At 48.4% G+C, this 24,644-nt stretch overlaps 1 protein-coding gene across 1 annotated transcript in view; it reads right to left on the reverse strand.

The window, feature by feature from the left end:
• LOC119450679 (sodium- and chloride-dependent creatine transporter 1-like) overlaps window positions 1–24,644 on the reverse strand; it is a 46,978-nt gene that overhangs the window by 3,346 nt on the left and 18,988 nt on the right. The window contains exons 5-7 of the mRNA XM_037714191.2: window positions 13,043–13,146; window positions 12,836–12,960; window positions 7,281–7,393 (exon numbers count right to left, since the gene is read on the reverse strand). Coding sequence (XP_037570119.2) covers window positions 7,281–7,393; window positions 12,836–12,960; window positions 13,043–13,146 — 342 coding nt within the window. The remainder of the gene's footprint in view (window positions 1–7,280; window positions 7,394–12,835; window positions 12,961–13,042; window positions 13,147–24,644) is intronic.

The raw sequence follows: 24,644 nt of genomic DNA on the forward strand, positions 1-24,644 counted from the left end.
CTTCACATTTTGATATAAGACGGCTTATATTGCCCCTGGAAAAATGTCTTCCCAGCAATGCATTTGGATTTAAAATTGAAGTCGACTTTAACGGGATCGGCGTAAGCGTGGTCTTTGTAAGCTGGCTTTACCACGTTGTGTGTTGCAGTGAAGCCTACTCAAAGAAAAATGCGATGCAAACGGGGCCCGATAACGCTATCGCGTTCCACTCATAAAGGCGAAGCTTAAGCGGCCTCCAATTTTTATCTCAAGGGGATTATATACTCTTTCATTTGTTGCTGCTTCAAAAGAGATACGAAAGAACGTATCAGTGAGCCATATCTCCGTGCATCAAAGCTGCTTTTTATGCCTGAGACCGATGTGCGACTCTCGACAGTGTAAAATTCCGGCATATTGGCGTTTTGAGCCAATCAGACAAGCCGTAGCAGCCCTGTGGGACAATCAGAGTTGACAAGATGGTGATCAAACGCGACAATATAGCGGAATTCTACAGTGTACAATAAAGCACCCTCGTTAATAAATCCGAGTCTTTAGACATTCCCACCGCTGACTCGCCAACGCAGGACGTAAGTTAAATCTAAAGTTTCAAAAATTAATAAGGAAGACGTCTAACGTTATTCAAAACAAAAACAAAGAAATTCCGGAAAAGATCATCGTCATTATCTCTTAGTGATTTGTCGGTACAAAATGGAGTATTTTGAGGAGTATCATTGTCCAAAAACTAGTTATCCACACTGGTTCGAGACCAAGTGAGAGGTCGGTGTCATCTGTGGCAATTGCAAAACGGAAAAAAAAAATACGACATTTACTCGAATTGGAACTGTCACGGTTGATTGTACCACTATGATATCAAATAATTGATGTTCCAGAGAAGCGCATTTACATTTAATCAGAAGAAAAGACACAGGTACACCATCCACAAAATAGGTATTGACAAAAAATACACCGCACAAGCACGCCGTACAGATGGTTAACCAGCGAAGCTGAAACGTGGGGCCTCGGTGTTTAGCAGTTGGCTAATCCCGACGCTGTATTGAAGCGTTTCTCAAGTATTGGTTACATGTTTCTGTTTCTTGTGGAACGCAAGCGCCAATGGCGGGCGGATGCTGCTAACCACGACGCCGAGCTAACTCGAGATATCGAACGCATGCGACAACGGCGAGCCGAGGAGGAGACGTTGCGGGCAGAGCAGCGTCAACGTGGCAATGGCGGGAACGCGTTCGCCGGGGTACAGTTACTGTTGTACAGTGTACTAGAAGACATTGTAGTGGGCTCAGAGGAGGGCTATTCTGCAAGAGTCCACCTATAGTGGACTGTCCACTTCGGCTGTCACCATTGGCTGTTGCTTGACGTGCAGGAAGGTGCCAGCCAGTCTCCTTCTTGCACGTGAAGCAGCAGCCAATCATCGACAGCCGAAATGGACAGTCCACTAAGTAGACTCTTACAGAATACCTCCCCAGATCTCGTCGAAAACCTCCGAGCCGCCCCCAGAGGCCCCGGCAACAGTCACCAACGCCACGCACGTTCGGTGCGGATGCGGGCAAAACGCCGACGGCGTCGACAACAGTTCTGCGCGCTGCTGGTGCTGCTGTCCAAGTTTATACAGCTGATAAAACTACTATCCTTACTCCGGATAGCTCTCTACTAATTTGCTATCGCAATTGATGCTTCGCCTTTCGGGCGAAACTGCGAAATTTTTTTCTTACAATCATTACGCTTCCGCAGGACGTTTAATTTGCATATGTCACTGCCACAGCCTAATCGTATGCAAAGGGTTGACCTGTTACCTCTGTCATGCCCTTTGCTCTAACCGCATCGGGTTTGATTGTTAAACTGCCATGTTACACTACGCTGCTGCAGGAACGTAAACTTACTAAGCACTCGCATAGGCTCGGATGCCAATTTTCTCAGTAATTATGGATATGCAATCTCAATTGGTTTGTCCACGGCACTCGTGCACGCTCGCTTTTACAAGACCACTTCCTTACAATACAAAGTATAAGATTAAATTGGCCGAAACAAACAAGCATTTTTCAGGGCATGTATAAACACTTCATTTACAGTAACAAACACGACATATTGGTCAGGCGCATCTTGCAGAAATGTAGCAGAACAGCATGCAGAAGGTAATCAGCATCCCAAACGACAACTCACCCCCCCCCCTCACCCTTTGTTGCATATTTAGCCTAGGTCTCATCTTTCGGAGTTTGTCTGCTTGTTGCCTCGCTTCTCTGCATTAACTCCTTTCACGAAGTGCGGCCGAGTACTATAGGTAGAAACTGACCACCTTCGTTGTTAGTTCAGCCGCGTGTTCGCTGCAACCATGCAGGCTCGGGAGATTCGTGGGGATGGCGCCTTCCTATAGCAAGGGTCTTCCGCGATTTCCTTCCCATCGATTACATGCACATAGTCTCTAATTATACGGGCTGTCCCAACTAACATGCACCAAGATTTAAAAATATACAAATGCCACGTAGCTGGACAGAACCTAGGTAACGTTTGCCGTCGCTTGGAGATACTCAGATTTTTTTTTGCATACCGCCTAATTAGACAATTAGTCTTAATTAATTAATGAACTTCTCAAATGTTATAATTAGATAAAAAGTGTAAATCGGAAAATAATTGAGCAACTAGAAAAACTCCCAGTGCAGTTCTGTTGATGAATACATGCTACATAAAAGTTTTTCCGAGTGCGAGAGAAGCCCGCGAATACGCCCAACTTGGCGCGCGACTGGCCGCTCGAGGCACTTTGCCTGTATTCGCAGGCTTCTTTCACGCTCAGAAAAAAAAAAACACTTTTGTGTAGCATGTATTGAGCAATAGAAAGCTTTATCGGGAGTTCATGTTGCTCTGCAGTTTTCTGGCACATCTAATCTAATAATAATATTTTAGAAGTTTCCTAATTAATTAAGACCAATTATGTAATTAGACAGAATGCAAGAAATAATCTGAGTATCTCCAGGCGACGGCGAACAGCATTACCTTGGTTCTGTTCAGCTACGTGGTATTTGCTCATCTTTAAATCTTAGTGAATGATAGTTGGGATACCCTGTATACCGCTGCTCGAAACGTAGCTGGCAGACCGCGCACGTTTCATCCAATATTTTATCTGCACGGTGAAATTTCCATCACAGCTGCTTTCCTCGTTCTTCGTCTCGCGGAACATTGAATAAGGATGCCTTCGGTGCGCCTTTCAGGCGGCTGTACCCCGTATACGGCACTCGAGCGCGAAACAATAGTTGTGGCGACGGTTAGGCATTTTCGCCAACCCGGGACACACGTCTGTAACGTGGGCGACACGCAGAGACAGGCACTACATGGAAATGAACACGGCAGCAAGCAACGAAGTCGCAGCCAACCGGCCGCCACTGCCGCATAGAATAAATAACCACCCGCGCGCGAGACAGCGAAACGGGCGGGCTGACTGAAGATCGTTCAGGAGGAAGCTGCTGCAGCGCCTCTAGCGGGCGCATTGGCAGGCGACAGCGGCCGCTCCAGTGGAAAGCATAGGGAGGATGGGCGAGTGAGCCCACTAGACAGCCTTCTAGAACACTGTAGCCGGGGCCAACGCCCGCTTTCGGCGGGAGTTTCTCGAGCGGCACTTTGGCTTCGGCCGCGACGAAACGTCCACGTTGAAATCGCGAAGTGGAATTCAAGCGCCAATGGTGGGCGGACGCTGCTAACCACGACGCCGAGCTGACTCGGGATATCTAACGCATGCGACGACAGCGAGCCGAGGAGCCGGCGTTGCGGGCAGAGCAGGTACGACGCAGAGAACGACGTCACTAACGGCGCTTCCAATGGCGCGCGCACTTGGGTGTGACGTAGAGAACGACGTAACTGACGGCGCAGCCAAATGAAGAGGTTTAGAGAAACATGGGACGAACGGTTTTTCGTTTCGCCAAGCCATATACAGCTTTCGCTCTAAAAATTCAGTGCCATTCCACTCTGTGAAGGTGGATGACCAGCGAAGATGTGTATGTCGTGATTGACCGTTGCTTCGCTGAAACGTTCCAAGTTTGCGGGATAGGGGCCACATGCACGGTTCGCATTTTCTGCCTCGCGGTCCTGGCACGCATCACGCTTACGCTTCGTGTTCGCGGCCCGCTCATCGGCGGTGGTATCCTTCCGCCGCCGCCGCGCCCATGCCCTTTTCTCCGCGAAACCCCGGAGATTTCAGTGGGCGCGCGTACTAGCGCTGACGCGCTCACGTGGCCGCAAGGGTGAGCTACATAACGTAACGAAGAAGCAAACATAAGTTCCTGCGAAAAGCGCGGTGTGGCGCGCTTGTTTTTTTACGATCCCCAAGTTTAAAAACACCGCCATCCCGACGTTTCCATACGACACCACAAGGTGGCGCGACGCGTCTGACATTGTTTTACGATCCCGAAGTTTAAAAACCAATTCCCGAAGTCTTCATATGACGCCACAAGGTGGCGAGACACGTCTATTTCCGGTCTGTTGCCGGACGCAATCTCCTGGAACCTAGCCTATAACAGCGTCTGAAATTGTTTTACGATCCCGAAGTTTACAAACGCCAACATCCTGACGTTTTCATACGACGCCACAAGGTGGCGCGACGCATCTGAAATTGTTGATCTATCTACTTCCGTTGCCGGACGCGATCTCATGGAACCTAGCCTATAACAGCTTAGCCGTAGAATACCGAATACCGAATATAAGAGTCCGAAAATATAAGACTGCGAAAATTGTTCTTTAGCCGAAAAGGCTTGCCTCCGTGGGTTGCATAGCGTGCCCTACTACGTAACGTTTCGTTTTATGATAGCTATGGCAGCCGGGATAAAGATTATCGCAATTTTTGTTTGTTTTGTTTGATCGCGCAAAGTCGACGATGTGAAGCATCGAAAAACTCGAATTTTCGAATAGCGACTGCAATCGAATCCAAATATAAAAAACTGGATAAACTTAATTAATCTCTATATTGAACACCCGAAACTTATTGACCGACACTCATGTATAATAAAGCACTCGTAACGAACTGAACATTAGTTCTATTGAACTCGAGGCGTCCTCTGCCAACACTAAGCCATAAAGGGAAATTGTAGACTGGCGAAGGTTCACACATTCTTGGGCATCGAGAAAGCCCCTCGTAAGGACGCCGAGAAACAACTCAAGGCACCGGCAGAAATTAGTGCCTTCGACGCGTAGTTTTGTCCTCAATCAATTTTTTTATTACTTCTTGTCGCCATTGGAGATCACGACAGGAAAGTTTGTTTAAATTCATAATGAATTAGTTTGGCTACCGCCAACTACCTGACATATCAAACTATACTAACGCGACAGTGTTAAGGGCCCCATGTCGCAGAAAATCCGGCGTCGGCAACCGGCGTCGGCGTGCGATGTCAGCGGGTGGCGGAGAAAAATCATTTCCAACCACCCCAACCACCTCGACCGCGTAGGCCCTCCACTTGGTGCAAGGTTTTGGTGAACAAAAATTGAATTTCTCACAGTGAAATCCGTCAGAAAAATGGTAAAGTACGACTTTACCATTCGGCGTCGGAATCGTCGTCGGATTGTAGTTTGAATGTACGAGAAAGCCTAATTCTGCTACAAGGAACACAAACCCCTTTTCCAGCATTTCTATGAGACCTACAGCCGCGCGTTCGGGTACTTGCGAAAATGATATCCAGAAATTCCAGATGGCGCTCGCATCCTAGGCAGGCCAAATCGGGACTTCGCCTGCTAATTCGTTTTGGACACGCGCGCGCATCGGGGCAATAGCAAACAATTATTAAAACAATAAATAAAGGTGCTAGGGCCTTCACATTTTAATATAAGACCACTTATATTGCCCCTGGAAAACGTCTTTCCAGCAATGCATTTCTGTTTAAACGTGAAGCCGACTTTAAGGGAATCGGTGTAAGCTTGGTCTTTGTTAGCTGGCTTTCCCTCGTTCAGTGTTGCAGTGAATGAAGCTTACTTGCCGTATGCGAACGATGCGATGCCAACGGGTTCCGATAACGCTATCGCGTTCTACTCTTAAAGGCGAAGCTTACGTGTCCTCCAATTTTTTCGTGCATAATAGCCTGTTCAGTGTAAGCGGGTTCGACTGTATTCCATTCGCTATTCGAAAGATCCGAATAATCGCACACATCCAGCTTCTATATTGAAGCTTCGCTGGCCACACACACACACACACACACACACACACACACACACACACACACACACACACATATATATATATATATATATATATATATATGTCAGCTCCCAGTCCTGACTGGGAGCTTACCTTTGAAAAGAAAAGTGTACAGTCATTGCATTCTACCGGTGCTAACATGTGGTGCAGAAACTTGGAGGTTAATAAAGAAGCTCGAGAACAAGTTAAAGACCTCACAAAGAGCGAAGGAACGGAAAATGTTAGGCCTATCATTAAGGGACAGGAAGGGCGCGGTGTGGATCAGAGAACAAACTGGGATAGCTGATATTCTAATGGACATTAAGAGAAAAAAATTGGCTGTGGCTTAACTCAGTTATGCCTGGGTGTGCTAGCGAGAGGTATGGTTAATGTTTAACTTGGTGTTTCATTCCGTCGTTGATCCGCGGCCCTGGGCGTTGGTACCGCGGCCCAGGGCGAGGAGCCGGCGTTGCATCGCCGGCAACGCCGATGCAACGCCAGCGGTTGCTAGGCAACGACTCAGCTCGCGGTTTCACCGGCTCCTCCTCCGACGTCATGCCAGATGGCGCGGCGAGCGGCGCTGCCAGCTGCGGTGGTTGATAGACAACGACTCAGCTCGCGGTGCGGCCACCGACCACAGCGACACAGTTAGAATGCGGCCAATACAGCTCTCGCTACAAAAATGGAGCTGCGCTACAAAAATGGAGCTGGGCAGGCCATATGTAACGCGCAGGATGGATAACCGGTGGACTGTTAGAGTTACAGAATGGGCACTAAGAGAAGGGAAGCGCAGTCGAGGACGGCAGAAAACTAGGTGGGATGATGAAGTTTGGAAATTTGCTGGCGCAAGTTGGAATCAGGTAGCGCAAGACAGGGGCAATTGGAGATCGCAGGGAGAGGTCTTCATCCTGCAGTGGATATAAAAATAGGCTGCTGATGATGATATATATCTCGTGGTTGCCTTCATCTTCAGTACAAGATTCCAGAACACTGATGCAATTGACCACAACGGACTTCGAAAGAACAAAGCAAACACGCGAGCAGGGCGAACGAGCGCGTTGATTGACCCAAAAGCAAATGGCAGCCGAAGCCTTCCACAGGCTTACTACATTGGACTAGTGTGGTCGCATGACCTTACCACGCCGTCGAAGGATAGCACGCAGATGAGAAGGTAGAAGGCGATGCACCACAGCTCCGGGTGGCGGAAGTGCTTGACGCTTTCCGGGTACGTGACGAAGGCGTAGTGGTACCCTGCGGCCGCAAGAGCAAGAACAGCGAGAGCTTCGGGTCAGACTGGGTGGCTTGTCTATCTTGCGTTCTAAGGCAATGCGGTCTTGGCGTACAGCAGGCGGTACGGCTTGAGCCACGCAAGGATGGTACGCGGCTCACATGAGCGTCCGAGATGATGGTCTGTTGATTTATTGGCATCCCATTCGAAACGGGGCTGCGACAGTCACCTAGCCTGCTTGAGCTAATGAGGTATGCTAAACATGCTTATCAGTCTAGCATTTTGCCTATCTCTCCTTAATCATTTTTCTTTTCCTTAAAACCTCCATATCTACCTTGTACAGTTACTTATGGCTGTAACAAATCCGGTCCTATCAATCTCATCACTGATATTTTTTTGTTCGCCGATACTCAAACTGTCTCTTGCCTATCGAGACTGCTGACCTAACCTAATCTATAAATGTTTCCATCCGCTTTGAATCGCAGAGCTTCTGGAAGGTGCACGTTAGCTACGGGTCTCGCAGCTTCGCATTACATTAGGACGTGCCGAGTTTTCTACAGATTTTTGCTGAAGCAGACACATGTTCCGTCCTGTTGCGAATATTTGCTAGGGTATTTATGAAGATTCTTATCTCCACGAACGCCGCCTGGTGGACAACCGGCCGGGCACACATCAAAGGCAAGTGAGGTATTGTCACTAGACAAGCCGCCCACTTGACTACCATCTGTGAAAATAAGGTTCACACCATAGATTGCCTGCTGAAATTCATTGCAAATAACATTATGCATAGATATCAGACGATTCACCCTTTCGAAATAAAGGAAAAAAAATAAACTATGGCATGTTCACTTTGTGGGTTGTGTGAGATGTTAAGGCAGGAAGGCTGCTATTTAGAGGTGTGCGAATAGTAATGTTGAAACGTAATCGAATTGAAATCAAATAGTTATACCTAATATAATACGAATAGGAATGAAATACTATTCGGATAGTTCTCGAATATTAAGACAACTTCTTTGAATGCAATGTAGTTTCGCAACATTTTTTGAAGCCTTCCTAAGTTCCCATTACAACCAACGAATATCGGAACACTATGCACTGAAATAAGCTCCTCTATGACAATTACTATAGTTTTCTAGGGTAGCTTCCCTTCCGTCTCTTAAATAAAAGACAGCTATTAAAATTAAACAAAACGTTTACTTAACAAAATGACAGCTTTACGAGATCAGCCAGAGTATACCAGGGTGTACCACTGAGAGCAACGTCAACGGAAAGCTGCACGACTGAATATGCGATAGGTAAATCAAGCCTTTAAGCATATGATTATATTATCACATTGATGGCACTTGGGTATCGGTGTCCCACGAGCGCATAACGTCGCCCCGAGGTAAATGCTGTACCAACTGTGGCATTGAATATTTGGCTAATTGTTATAGATTATAGTCCATAAATGAAAAAAAGAACATCTCACTGTTTTAGTTCTTTTCGTTTTTCGAGTGCGTGGTGGTCAGTGCTGATTATTAAAAAAACTAATCGATTAGCATTCGATGCCTCAAATTTTAACTAATCGAATCGAGTACCGAATCGCATAGAAGTGTGTTTCATTAGTTATTGGAATTTTTTCGAATGTATTCGTTTCGTTATTTAAAGGTTTTTTTAAGTATCCGCACACCCGATGGGCTACTTTCCTGCTCCTGGCTTCTTTAAAATGTGCTTCTTGTCCGTGTGCGAGCCTCGTGAAAACCCAAGGAATATGATACAGTACCAAATGTACCAACCTTATCCATGAATATATTTTTTTCTGGGGTCCTATAGACGTGCCAAAACCACGATCTGATTATGAGGTATTCCGGATTATGAGGTGAATCCGGATTAAGTATGAATCACCTGGAGTTAACGCGCAGTTCAATCGAAGTACACCAGCATTTTTTTTTTTTCATTTCGCCCCCACCGAAATGCAGCCGTCAATGTTGGGATCGACCCAGCGACCTCGAACTCTGGTCAATGTTGGGATCGACCCAGCGACCTCGAACTCTGGTCAGCGCAATCGCCAAACTTTCAGATCTTCTATAGGGCATGTTAGCGCAAAGTATTGAGACGAACACGAACCGTACAAACACGAGCGCTACCAAGTAATCTTTAATAACAGAGGACCGCCAAACCGATACATATGCTTCTTGCAGTGCATGCGCCTCGTTACCTCCTCGCGTCGGTATACGAAATACACGAACCACGCCAAAAGAAAAAAAAAATATCGCGCAAGGGGCAGCTTCCATGAAATCATACGAGACTGTGCGCAAATTTGTGGACGTCTCGCTGATGCAAAAAAAAAAAAAAAAAAAAAACTCACGCAGGAACTTCTCTGGGAGTTGTCAAAGGTCAAAGAAAGTATGCGTAAGCATTGTGCCACTTGCTCATCTCCAGCACGCAGCCCGGTGTCATTATCAATGTTATCAAACCTGATCCGACCAGTATAAACGACGGCGCAGCTGCGGCGACAAGAACTGCTGCGGACGGCGGCGCAAGGTGAATTGATGACGCAAGCAAACTACTGCAAGTGGCGGCGCCAGGTTCCCTGATGACGTTCCGACCATTATAAGTCGTTATCACTCTTTAGCGTCCATCCGCGTCGAACCATTATGAACCGTGATAAACCGTACTCCGGCGGCGGCTGCGTATGGCGCGGCCGCGCGGCCCATATCTTGAAAGCGATCTGCGATGGGGACAGAGTGCACCGAGTGCTGATAGCTTCGTGTGCGCTGTGTTCTCCCCGCTTAGTTCGCGTTGAAGGGAGAGGTAGCACGAAGGCCAATTCGCTCGCTGCTGCAGGCCCTATATTGAAAGCGATCGTCTTACGTGAAGGACGAGTTTCCTCACTGGGTATAGGCATCGAAATGTTTACGCATTTAATACAACCGTTTCATCTTGATAAAGAAATGGCTCCGAAGCCAACCGAGCCACGTTGTCTTTCTTGCCTAGAATCTGTCTCAGGAGGAGCCGGGGTGCATGAGCTCCAGTAGCACGCGTATTGATGCTCGTGCTTGTCCGTTTTGCGAGTGTCTGCAGCAGCATTTTGCGCTATATATTTAGGATAAGCTTGAGTACGCAGACTGCTGTGTTTGGGTCAAAGTACTGGGACCGCTCAGAAAGAAACGAGGCGCTCATCCTGACGCCATTGAAAAAGGACGAAAGCTTGCACTAGGCCGCGCAAAGCTCAAGACAGCGAATTTGATTGCGTCTCTTGGTTGTAGATAGGTTGAATTCGGCTATGTCGAGGTATAAACTTGGTTGTAGCTAGGCCTATACTCATGTTGCTAGGTTGAACTTGGTAGTAGCTAGGTTCGGCCTTGGCTGCGCCTGAGTTGAGCTTGGTTATGCTAGGCATCTATTAGCTTATTATGACGCAATCAATCGGCCAGATTCGCTGTGTCTTGAGTTTTTCGCGGCCTAGTGCAAGCTTTCGGTCGATAGCGCAGCTTGCAACACCGACACCGCGTTGCAATGCCGACAACGCGTTCCAGCAGATCCGCTCCGAGAATGCGTCTCTCTTTCTCTCGCTCTTATTTTCCCGAGCATAGCGCGCAAAATCTCTTCTACACCTCGTAAGGCATTGGCACGAGCACGTGCGAACGCGGCAGCTGAAAGAAGACGACGACACTCGAACGCAATCATATGGTTCGCATAAATGCATGTTCTACAAGCGTGGCTGTATAGCATAGGGATTAGGAAGCTCGCCTTGGGTTCGACTCCCGCCTCGACAAGAAAGATTTCTTTATTCATTGCGGATGATGATAGTTTCTTCATACGGACCACAAATTACGGCTGGCTTAAACAGCTTCGCTGTTACAAACAAAGGTGCTGTAGGATTACAAGGGCGCCTCCGTAGGACGGGAAGGGAGGTGATCTTTACAGTACGTGCCACGTGGGACCGCTCTGCGTATTCCACGCCCTACATGAGCGTGAACTTCAGTATAACTTGCAAATGAATATTTTACAACAAAACGAATTCGCAGTAACAACGTGCCATGATTCATTGGTCATGCGATCGCTAAAGCGGCCCCTTCCTAGTCCCCCTCCCCCGCCCCCTTTCCTCCCGCCTCTTGCGCCACGCTTTCCTTGGCAGGAACCCTCCGTGCCAGGCGGCGGTGGTGAAACATATGAAAAGAAAAATGCAGTGGTGATTTAGCCATAAAAGCGAGAGGAATTGGTTCGCATTATGTCGCACCTCTTTCAGGTCCCGGATATGTGATTTAAACCGCGTTACCCCATTGGGAAAGCGTGGTTCAGGAGCTCACTCGACGCACGTCCTGCCTCTTCGAGGAGCGAAGTGCAACTGGCGGTGGTCCGGAGCAGACCACCTTCAGATACACGGAGCAGACCTATAGTGTATCTGAAGGGGGTCTGCTGACATACATACATACATACATACATACATACATACATACATACATACATACATACATACATACATACATACATACATACATACTGTCACGTAGTAGTGACGCTGAAGTAAACAGTCATAAAACTGTGTATGACGAAACTAATTCTTTATTGGGCGAACCTGTGCCCACAAAAGCAAGCTACACTCGAAGCACAACGAAAGCGGCGAACACAGTCGGCGGTCGTCGAAATCTGATCCACGGTGAAACGCGTCGGCTTTTATACCTGAGTCATCGAAGGTTCCAGATTAATCCCTGATGCCCGCGGATCTTCCAGAAAGTTCTAGGCAATTCGCGTCGGTCATACAATCAGATAACATAAGCGTCGGTGAAAATAGGCAACGGAATGAAGCATCGATAACGTTCTAGAAACTTCCGATACAGGCGTGTCCTGCGCCGAGCGATAACGTTTAACATTTGTTAGCCGGTGGAAAGCGGCCACCGGTGAAAGATTAACATGTATACATACATAACATACATACATACAACATACATACATACATACACACACACACACACACACACACACACACACACACACACACACACACACACACACACACACACACACACACACACACATACACACACACACACACACACATACACACACACACACACATACATACATACATACATACATACATACATACATACATACATACATACATACATACATACATACATACATACATACATACATACATACATACATACATACATACATACATACATTATTCTAAGCTCTCCTATCCCCTCTCTATCCTTTATCTACCTCTACCACGTGACCGGCTTCTCACATTTCAAACACTTTTTTTTTTCTTTCACTTCGACACTCCTAATGCGAACGCATCAATAGCACACGTACTGGAGAAGTCAAAGGGGAAAACCTTATATACGGGTTTACAGCAGAGGCGCATCTCCGTAGCTATAGGCGACACCTATCTGGGCGGGCAGAGCATGCGCAGAGCGGGCCCACGTGACACGTGTACCGTAAAGGCCACTTTCCTCCGCAGAACTACGCACCCGAAGTGACCAGGTCGTCGATCTCCAGGCCGTACAGCACGGTGGCGTGCCCGTGCAGCGCGAACACCATGCAGCCGGCGAAGAAGCTGAAGCAGAAGTCGGCCCCGATCAGCTGCACGATGTTCCTGCGCGCGTGGCAGAACCAGCTGAGTGACGTCATAAGGTCAGGGCCATTCCGCGTCCAATCGCGTGCCGTCTGCTGCTCACATTGAGAGCGGCCACTCGAAGGGCTTGTAGCTGCCGTGGCAAGTGAGCACGCCCAGAGACAGTCCCATGCTGAAGAGGAGCTGCTGCGAAGCCGCCCGCCACGTCTGTGTTAGGGAAGAAAAGTACAACAGAGCGTTCATTACCGCAAATGACGCAGGCGACAGCCTTCGCCAATGCCACCGCGCCTCATGTTCGCCAGCTCGTGGGCCAGGAATGCACGGAATGCGATTGTTAACCACCGTAATCACTCGAAGATAGGCCAACCCCTATGTATTGAACTTGCTGAGAAATGATGAATAATTCGAATATAGGTAGACCCATACCTTTTAAGAAAAGAAAGAAAAACACGAAAGAACTTTGAACGTGACATACCTTTATTTACCGTAATATCGGCTACTAAATCTGGGTTGTCAATGCTACAAGCTGAATTCACATCGGAAATGTCCGAGAAGTCCTCGTCGGATGCTTCGCAAGCGTCCTCGGCACACCAAACAACGTCGTTAAGTTCAGTGCAGTCAAGTGCGTTGGATTTGCAGCATTTCTGAAAGCCAGTTTGAATAATCTGATGACTAGCTTTTACGGCGGGAGTGACGGAGGTACTTCGCTAGCTCGGTACTTCTGCTAGCTTTGTTCACGAATATAGGTCGATAGCTCATTTGGGGCAACTGCTTCCGAAAAAAAATAATAATAAAAGGGTCCACTTATATTCGAATAACTACGGTATTTTATGCGCGTAGTTTTTTTTTTTTTTTTTTGTTCTGGAAACACAACACATGGCTTTCCCTGGTGCCGCGCATAGTCTCATTACCGCAATACCGAGAGGCTGTTCTCCTCTCGGTAATGCAGTAACGATGGCAAATGGTCTTGCAAAGTGTGCAGTCAAAGTGTTAGAAATTATTCTACGTCGACACGATTTCTGTCTGAGGGAAAGCGTAAAATAGTTTTAGGAAAAAAGCCTCAGCAGCACAAGCCGTCACGCATCATCAGAAATTCATTAAGCGTGGTGCTTAATGAATAAACCGGTGCTTAACTAAATTCTCCCTTCGCGCGAAGGGGGCTCCCACGCATACATGAGCAGCTCGTGTGCGTGTGTGCGTGTGCATGTGCGTGTGCGTGTGCGTGTGTGTGTGTGTGTGTGTGTGTGCGTGCGTGTGTGCGTGCGTGTGCGTGCGTGTGCGTGTGCGTGTGTGTGTGTGTGTGTGTGTGTGTGTGTGTGAGAGAGAGAGAGAAGATGAAGACACGTATTACAAAAACAACTTGTTTTAGTAATCTAGAGTAGAGACGTCCTCGTCGTCTTCTAATCTCCGTTAGGCCGACGCACGAGACGAAGTCTATACTAAAGCTCCCATCGTTGCATTCGTCATCGACATAGAAGAGACGTGGCATTTGCCTCCCTGTAAAAAGAAGGATCGCCCCGATGCTAGATAAGATCACTGGTGGAAGGTAACTCGTACAGTCACTCCGGCTGACGTATACGGTTTCGCACGTGTACAACTTCAGGCCGGTGCTGGCGGCACCTCGTGCAATAGGAGCTCTGTGGGACTTTTTAATTACTTTTTAATTACATTAAAGTTACTTTTAAGTTAAAATGCAATATGTGCCGTAAAGTAATGACCTAAGAAGTTAATTAGTGAATTTTTGTTAATTAGATTAATATGTTTTGATTTCTCGTTTCGATATGTGTTTCGATTTCGATTTCCGCCTCTTCGAATAACCCAGCTCAACGATGAGAATTATGCTACCTGCCACAGGCGATTTTTAAAAACTCCGTAAAGCTTAATTTTGAACATCCAGTATAATGCAGGATCTCTTCTCAATGTTATTGCGATAGCAATTATATGGACACTTCAACCGGATGTCTGCCGTCGGTGTCACCGTCGTCGTCGCCGTCGCCGTGAGGTTCCGTATAGATAAAATCTTCGCCGCGCGCCGTATGCCCGAGCGGAAGCGTGCGGGGGACACGCGCTATCACGGAGAGCCACGCACGGCGGAAAGCAAACGCGACCGTCGCGCGAAAGGCCGTGGGGGTATGGGAGGGAGGCGGGGCGACGCTGCGCTTCGGCACCAAAGGCCTATCTTGCAACCGGGCGCAAGGGGAACTTTCCACTCAATCTCCCACGCGCAAGCAAGGAAGCGGGAAGCCAGCGCCGGAGGGAGCGGGGGGGGGGGGGGGTGGCGCACTTCTACTCTGCCAACAACCGCGCTCGTCGCTCGCCCGCACTGTCTGTCTCCACACGGCTCTGACCTTTGTTTGCGCTGTGCATTCGCCGCTCAGTTTCCGTTGAAGCGATAGACCGCACGTACCTTCGCCCGCTGCGGCGTATGCGCTTGCTGCCAGCGTTTTGACAGTCGTTGTCTGCAGTCATTCAGTGTGATTTATTCATGTTTGCTTGTGCGCGCTCACACCACGCTTGTTCATTCAGTTAGTAATAGTCGGGCCACATTTTCCAACGCACGCTACACATGCAATGCTGCCCGGATCGGCAGCGCAGCGCTACAGGTGTGTCCCTTCGCACGCGCAGCTCACGGGAAGCGCTTCTCATCAACACCTCCGTTCAGCGGCGCACCGACAGGGGGGGGGGGGGGGGGGATGCGGGGGTTGTAACCCCCCCCCCCCCCTGAAGCCGACTTAACCCCCCCTTTTGTTTAACCCCCTTTCTTTCCTTACGCATTTGAGTGCTGCAACTAAGGTGTAAGACGCGCAATCGTCTGCACACTCGCAAAAAGCGCATTTTTTTGACAATTTCCCGTGAAGAAATCGAAATTAGTGCTGTTTAGATGGTATTGGCAAACTGTCAACCCCCTCCCCCCCTGGCAGAGATCCTGGGTGCGCTACTGCCACCGTTTCACACGCGCCTTCTCGTGGTCATCGAGTCTCTCTTCATGTTGGTCTACTTACGCCGCAGCACACCTGCTTACTTAATCAGCTCATGTTTACTACAATTCATATTGCTACCAAAACCGCTCACCTTACTTCGTATGACATTGCCGTGTTGCTATCGCATGCATTGCTTCGCTCTTAGGGCGAAACTGTGACATTTTTTTGCGTTCGACATTCACATACATGGCAAGCATGCAAGTTTTGTTTAGGCGTTGTGTGAGTCCGTTGGTTTGTGGATGGTAGGCTGTCGTCTTGCGGTGAGTCGTTCCACTGGGCATCAAGGCATTATCTAAAAGCGCTGATGTGCATGCGGTTCCTCTGTCTGTCGAAGCATATCTGCGTGGAGGAGATGTGCTTGAAAAGCTTGCGGCCGTTTATACGCAATTTCTGACGACTTCAAGTGCACCAGGGAGCTGGAAGAATGCTAACATTATACGAATCCATTAAGAGGAAAACGTTAAAGAATTGAATTACAGGCCCATTGCCTTGCTTTCTGTATTGTATAAAATATTCACCAAGATAATTTCCAGTAGAATCAGGGCAACACTTGACTTTTATCAACCAAGAGAACGGCTAGGCTGGTTTAAGGGCGGATATCTTACAATGGATCATATCCATGCCATGAATCCGGTAACTGAGAAAGCTGCGTAGTACAATCAACCTCTCTATGTGCTTTTCATAAATTATGAGAAGGCACTCGATTCAGAAGAAATACTAACAGTCATAGAGACATTGCGTAATAAAGGAATACTGAAGACATACGTGAATATCTTGGGGAACATCTACAATGATTCCACAGCTACCTTGGTTCTCCACAAGAGAAGTAGAAAGTTACCTCTCAGGAAGGGTCAGGCAAGGAGACGATCTCTTCTATGCTATTCACTGCATGCTTAGAACAAGCATTCAAGCTATTAGACTGGGAAGGCTTAGGAGTGAGAATCAACGGGTTTGCAGACGACATTGTCCTATTCAGCAACAATGGGGAAGAATTACAACAACTGACTGAGGACGTTAACCGAGAAAGTATTAGAGTGGAGTTGAACATTAATATGCAGAATACAAAGATAATGTTCAATAACCTGGCAAAGAAACAAGAATTCAGGATCGCCAGTCAGCCTCTACAGTCTGTACAGGAGTACGTTTATCTAGGTCAATTGATCACATGTGATCTTCATCATGAGAAACTTACAGAAGAATAAAAAAATCACAGCATATCCACGAGGTGAATGATGATGATGGGGCGAAGCTCCGGAGGGATCATCGGTAAACCGTGAATACTCCGAGTAATTCGCCCAGTATATGATCAAGTAAACACGTGAGAAACAGTGTGTGTATAATACGTTTTATTTTCTTAGACGCTTCTTCTTAGATGCTTGGTTTGCGGAGTCCCTTCATTACCACGGCTTTGTGGTCCGTGAAATGAAGAGATAACGGTTGGATAACGCCGCTGCTTCGCGTTCGCGAACGCCTGAGTCTTCGCGCCGCAGCCGTGTTGCTTCTGCCTCTCGTTGTCGCACTACGGGGTCTTCGCGGCGCCGCCGCGCTGCCTGTCGTCAAGCCGCGGCCTCGCGGGCTCTCACCGCGGGATTCTGCCTGCGAGCGCGCGCCGCCGCCGCCTTCCGTGCTCTCCGCTCCGCAGCCTTGTCTTACATCCGGCGACTCCGAGCGAAAGAGAAAGCGCGCCAAGAGCGAGCACCATTTATTATAACACCCCCTAGCGGTAACCCGTCGCACTGCATTGTAGCACGCCGCCGCCGCCTTCCGCGCTCTCCGCTCCACAGCCTTGTCTTCCATCCGGCGACTCCGAGCGAAAGAGAAAGCGCGCCAAGAGCGAGCACCATTTATTATAACACCCCTAGCGGTAACCCGCCGCACTACATTGTAGGTTTTCTCATCAACTATACAAAAAACTAGCGCCATCTAGTGACATTATATACACTTATATATAGAAATATCGACACTTACGCCATCTAGTGAACACTTCATAAAACTACAGGTGGCTACATACTACATCGGAGGAAGGATAGACCCACGCCCTAAGGAGCTTCGCCCCTAAAATGGGCTGGAGTGCATACGGCAGGCATTGCCGCATCCCCACTGGAAGGTTACCACTGTCGTTGAAAAGTGCCCCATATCTACCAGTGCTAGATATGGATCAGAAACTTCGACGTTAACAGAGAAGTTCGAGAACAAATTAAGGATCGCGCAAAGAACGATCAGTGGTCAAAAGGGGATCGCCGATATTCTAGTTGACTTAAAGAGGAAAAAATGGAGCTGGGCAGACCATGTAGGGGGTAACATCGAGCCTTGTTAAGCTCGTGGCTGACAAGGCAAGGTCCATGGCTAGGAGTCCGCGGTGGCGCCAAAGTTCACCGACACCCAACGGCGATTAACCGGAGTGCCCCTGCGGAGCGCCGTTTCCACTCTGGCAACGAAGCGCACATAATCTGGCTACAGAGTTACCACGGTGGCGCCAATCACCTACACCCTTGAGGCTTTCGCCTAAGGTGCTCCTGTGGTTGCGCCGAATAGAGTCTGGAGTCAAGACAAGCGAGATTGGCATGGAGTCCGCGGTGGCGCTAATCACCGACACCCAAGTTCCAACTTGGTGCCCCTGCGGGTAACCGCTTCTCTCGAAGCAGCCATGGCTTAAGCTCGGTACATCCACGGTGGCGCTAGTCACCGGCAGCCAGGGGGCCTCCCTGCTGCTCCTGTGGGCCGGTCGTCTTGAACCCATACTCGACAAGCGCATCTGGCTCGGAATCGCAGTGTCGCCACTCACCGTCACCCAAGGCGTTCGCCAAGGTGTTCCTGCGCGTGCTTGTTTCGAAAACCAGAGCGGAAACGCACATTGGCTCGGAGTCCGCGGTGCCGCTAATCACCGACACGTCTACGCTACGACGTGCTCCTGCGTAGTGTTACACTACGGACCTCGCGTGGGCCCACAGTTTCCCGTGAAGTTCGGTGGCCTTCGCTCCTTTAACTGTTTTTGCCTGGTGTCCCGACACAGAGGGGTTTGCTGCTTCTGCTTCGCGAAACATGCACCACAGCTATTTCAATGCCCACCTAGCTTTAGCCACATTCCAGCCAACTTGGACTAAACATCGGGCCACGGGTCACACACTGTTAAACCGCACTGCGCCAGTATTCTAAGCACTCGTCTACAGGTTTAACGATGTGTCAAGGTTTAGTGAGGGTATATGTATGTATCATGACATCGTAACAAGAGGGAGTGTAGGGTCATTATACTGGGTTGCTTCCCAAGGGGGAGATCCCGATGGTGGAATAGAGGACGCGGCAACTGTTTATTAATGCGTTTGCATTCTTAGGGCACTCTGGAGGCACTTTTTGGGGTTGTCTATATTTGTATATATGTATCTATGATTGTATCTAACTCTTTACCTGCCTACCTGCAGGGGTCACTGGGTAGACCGTATTCGAATGGGTAGCGCATTGGGCTGATGTGCTGATGTAACAGGGTTTGAAACCAACCATTGGACCAACTTGGGTCAGCGAGTGTGTGGCGATGTGTACATACGTACCGGTCTTCAACGAACCTTTTTCACGCCGACATGGGTCACATGCAGATGCGAGACTGGGTAGGTATCGGTGTTCGACGAAACTCTTTGACGCCGACTTGGAGCACTGCGTATGCGCCCCTCGGTCTGTGCGGGTCTCCAATGAACATCTTGGATGCCAATTTGGATCCCTGAGCTTCAAGAAACGTGTTTGACGCAAACTTGAGTAACTAAGTATGTGTCAATGCATGGGAACGAGCCGCTCAAAGCCAAAGATCATGCGGCGGCACACACCTACTGGGCACGGGCACATATCCAGTGACCCAAAAGGTATTTAGAGCCGCCATTTTTGTTTTGTAGGCTGAAGATACCTTGTCATGCGTTATCCAAGTCGTTCAGACCAATCAATGCAGAGCGCTTCGGATGAAATCAGTACAAATTCATCCATTAGAGCTGAGATTTCTTTGGATGCAATCACCCCAAGAACTTGCTGGGGCAAGTATCTAAATGATACAGCTGAACTTTCTTCTTGCTTGCTGCTTAGCTGAAGGCACTTGAGCTCTTTTAAGACGCCATTGTCAGGGGAGAACTTTGAAAGTAGGTAACTTGCAGACTTGTTAAAAAAAAACTGCGTGCGCCAAGCCTAAATAATTTCTTTTCTTCTGTTGAGCAGTCCTTGACGTGTCCTCGCCTATGTCAACAACTTCCTCCCAATTTATTGGGCATGCAACGTCAACAGATTTCAGCTCTTCTCTTGTCAGGTCACGATACACATCAATTCACACAAAATGGCTACGTCAGCTTTTTGGTCAGCTGTGCCATTTCTTCGTACAGAATGTGGAAGGGAGGTTCAGAGAGCTGGAACAGTTTCAAAAATCCTACAATGAGGTCTGCAACATTGCTAAGAAAACCTGCCTTGAGAAGAGCTCTTTCCTGCTAAGACATTGCCGGAGTCACTTGTACGTTGTGGCAGAGGAGTGAGCTATTTGCTGCACATCTTGCAGCAACGACATAAGTGCCGGGTCCTGCTCAATAAAGCCTTCAAGGACCGAGCCTAGGGTTTGCAGATGGCATTGTCCCGTTCAGCAACACTGGGGTCGACTTAAACGAATTATTGAGGTTCTTAACCGAGAAAGTGCAAGAGTTGGGTTGAAGATTAACATGCAGAATACAAATATAATGTTCAATAACCTGGCAAGGGAACAAGAACTCAGGATCGCCAGTCGGCCTCTAGAGTCTGTACAGGAGTACGTTTATCTAGGTCATTTACTCTCAGGGCACCCTCATCATCAGAAGGAAACTTACAGAAGAATGAAAATGTGCATACGGCAGGCATTACCAAATCCTCACTCGAAGCGTATACCACCATTGTTGAAAACGAAAAGTGCACAATCATTGAATTCTAGCGGTGCTAACATATGGGGCAGGAACTTGGAGATTAACGAAGAAGCTCGAGAACAAGTTAAAGACCACGCAAAGAGCCATGGAGCGAGAAATGTAAGGCGTAACGTTAAGAGAAAGAAAGAGAGCGGTGTGGGTCAGAGATCAAACGGGGATAGCCGATTGTCTAGTCGACATTAAGAGAAGAAAAAAAATCACGCAAAAACGCCTTTGGGAGTTATCTCAGCATGCGTAAGCATTGTGCCACTTGCTCATCTCCATCCTGCCCCGCGTCATTATCAGTGATATGAAACTTGATCCGGCCAATGCAAATGACAGCGCTGCGGCGACACGAACTGGTGCGGACGGCGGCGCAAGGTGGATTGATAACGCAAGCAAACTAATGCAGGTGGCGGCGCCAAGTGAGCTGATGACGTTCCTATCATCGTAAGCCGTTATCGCTCTTTAGCGCCTTGTCCATCCATTACGAACCGTGACCAAACGTACAGGGTCGACCACATCTAAGGTGAACACCTCATTAGTATTCAAGCCGGTAAAGCTACAGCGTTTATTCTACTTCACGAGTGAAATGTTCGTTATACGATGCGTAATCATGGTGTCGATAAACACAATAATGATTTTTCAAATTATGTGCTGGACATGTCTTGAATACTAATGAGGTGTTCACCTTAGACGTGGTCGACCCTGTACATACGCCGCCGGCGGCTGCATATGACACGGCCGCGTGGACCGTATTGACCGTATCTTGAAAACGATCCGGCGATGCCGACAGCTCCAACGCCGCGCGCGTTCGGTGCGAACGCCGCCCGCGTTCGCACCGATCGCGCGCGGCGTTGGTGACTGTTGCCGGTGCCTCTGGGGGCGGCTCGGAGGTTTTCGACGAGATCAGAACGGGACATTCGTCGAGCAGCATCGGAAGTCTTTACCACCTTATCGCCTCACAACATTTTTATATAAACACGCATTTAAACGTCGCCTCCCCTCCCTCCCTCCCTCCCGTCTCCCCACCGACTGCTGATAGCTTGGCGCGCTGTGTTCTCGCCGCTTACTTATGGCGAATTCCATTGGGAGAACAGGAGCACCCAAAAGCACGCTGAAAGTGCTCGTTCCAGAAGCGACGTGTTTCAGTGGTCGAACAGGAGTGGGAGAGCCGTCATCCAGTGGTAGAACAAGAGCAGTTTCGCTGCGCCGAGAACAGCCGGGAGCCGTCCGGACTGCTCTCGCCTGAAAAGCGGAGTACGGAGGAAGTCACGTGACTTAAACCGTCATATCCTCCTCATTTCTTTTTATTTTGCTTCAGCCGGCGTGCGCGGCGGCAATGGCGGCATGCCAATCGTAGTTGGTGTTTTGGCACCGCTGTTTTTGACGTCGGTGATACGAGCGAGCTTCGCAGCGATTTAGCGACAGATCCTGGCATTTCTAGTCCGCCTTGTTTCTCGTTGGATGCGCGGGGGACAGCGGCAGCAAAGCGTCTTCGCCTTGCTGAAGTGCTTGAGACGCTCGACGGTGACAGCAGCGAAAGCTGCCGGAACTCAACTTCAGATTCAAGTTGCAGTTTCAGATGATCTTCGCAGGCCGAAACATTGTGGGATGCGTCGGCGCTGCACAAAAGTATGTAGTACGTGGCCGCAAACGGTGACAGTGTTACGCGCGACAGATTACAAGACGATCACGCGTGTTTTGCCGCTCTCCTGCAGAGAATAGTGGGACGTCGATTGCTTTAGTCACATGGTACATTTCTCCTCGCACGTCCCCCTCCCACCTGCTCTCCGAAAGCACGCCGTATTCCAGTGGCGGGTCGAGTGTCCCTGCTCTCACTGCGCTGTCAGCGGACTCCGCACTGCGCGGCGCTCTGCTCCTGTTCTCCCAATGGAATTCGCCATTAGTGTTGAAGAGAGATGCGCTGGCCCGTATCTGGAAAGCGATCTGCGAAGCAGGTAGAGTGCGCCGTGTGCTGAGAGCTCCGCGAGCGTTGTGTTCTCACCCCTTGATTCGCGTTGAAGCTACAGGCAACACGAAGGTAAAGTCGCTCGATGTTGCGGCCTCTATCTTGAAAGCGATCGTCTTGCATGACGGACGGACGGACGCTTTTCTCGTTGGGTAAGCATAGAAATGTTTAGAAATGGGTACGCATTAAAAAATGTCGCAGTTTCATCCAAAAGGCAAAGCACCAATTGCGACAGCAAATTAGTAGAGAGCTATACGGAGTAAGGATAGTAGTTTTATCAGCTGTATAAACTTGGACATGTAGCAGCATCAGCAGCGCGCAGAACTGTTGTCGACGCCGTCGCCGTTTCGCCCGCGTTCGCACCGAACGCGCGCGGCGTTGGTGACTGTTGCCGGTGCCTCTGGGGGTGGCTCGGAGGTTTTCGACGAGATCAGAACGGGACATTCGTCGAGCAGCATCGGAAGTCTTTACCACCTTATCGCCTCACAACATTTTTATATAAACACGCATTTAAACGTCGCCTCCCCTCCCTCCCTCCCGTCTCCCCACAGCCTTTCGCGCGACGGCAGAAGTCGCGTGTGCTCTCTGCCGTGCGTTCGCTCCCCGTGAAAGCGCGCGTCCCTCGCACTCTTTCACTCGCACATACTGCATACGGCGCGCGGCGACGATTTCATCGCCGTTGGACTCTATACGGAACCTCACGGCGACACCGACGATAGAAATACGCTTGGAGTGTCCATATAATTGATATCGCAATAAAAAAGAGCTAGGTAGTGCAATGTAATGCGTACGCTAGATAACCAGTGGACCATCAGAGGTGCAGAATGGGTGTCAAGGGAAGGGAAGCGCAGTCCAGGAGGGCAGATAACTAGGTGGGCTGATGAAATTAGAAAATTTACAGGCGCAAGTTCGTATCACCTAGCGCAAGACAGGGGTAATTGGAGATCGCAGGGAGAGGCCTCCATCCTGCAGTGAACATAAAATAGACTGATGATGATGATAACTATGATGTATGTATGTATGTGCCATACACACTATATATATATATATATATATATATATATATATATATATATATATATATATTATTTATTACACACTGCAGTCCAAAGACCAAGCAGGAGGGGCAAAAAGGGAACATATTGAAAGAAATGTACAAGTTATACAAAAGGCTATAATAAACATTGCTACAGAACGACAAGTATACACTAACAAAGGTGATAAATATACACGTGTACAAAAATTTGCGTAACTATGTATTAACAGTTTTATGTACAGAAGGGTAACGAAAACACAGCGAAATTTATACACAACCAGTTTAAACGCAATCCACAGTTTTATGCACACAAGGGTTAGAAAACACAATTTAGATAACGCGTTGACATAATATAGTATGGCAATAACAACAATGAAGATTACACGAAAAGATGCATGTGTTTTTCGAAGTCAGGAAAGCCACGTTCTGGAAAACATTTGAAGGCAGTGCATTCCATTCGTTAATGGTTCGCGGAAAAAACGAGTGTTTGAAAAGGTTAGTACGTGCAAAGTACGGTGTCAGATCGTGATTGTGACAATGTCTGGTTTGTCGGGAAGAAGAAGGGGAAATGAATTGAGCGGGATCGATACTAAACTGCTGATTTCGGAGCAGGAAAAGAAACTTGAGCCTCGCAATCGCTCTGCGCTGCTTCAAGAGAGGAATGTTGTTAGTAGCCATCAGTGATGAAGGTGAATCAAGATTGTGGTAGGCGTTATATATGGATCTTACTGCTCTCCTTTGGACCATTTCTACTTTATTAACATCCTTTTTAAAATATGGGTCCCAGGCCACGCATGCGTACTCTAGACGGGGTCGAA

This window comes from Dermacentor silvarum, chromosome 4 (assembly GCF_013339745.2).
Source record: "Dermacentor silvarum isolate Dsil-2018 chromosome 4, BIME_Dsil_1.4, whole genome shotgun sequence".
NCBI classification, from domain to species: domain Eukaryota; kingdom Metazoa; phylum Arthropoda; class Arachnida; order Ixodida; family Ixodidae; genus Dermacentor; species Dermacentor silvarum.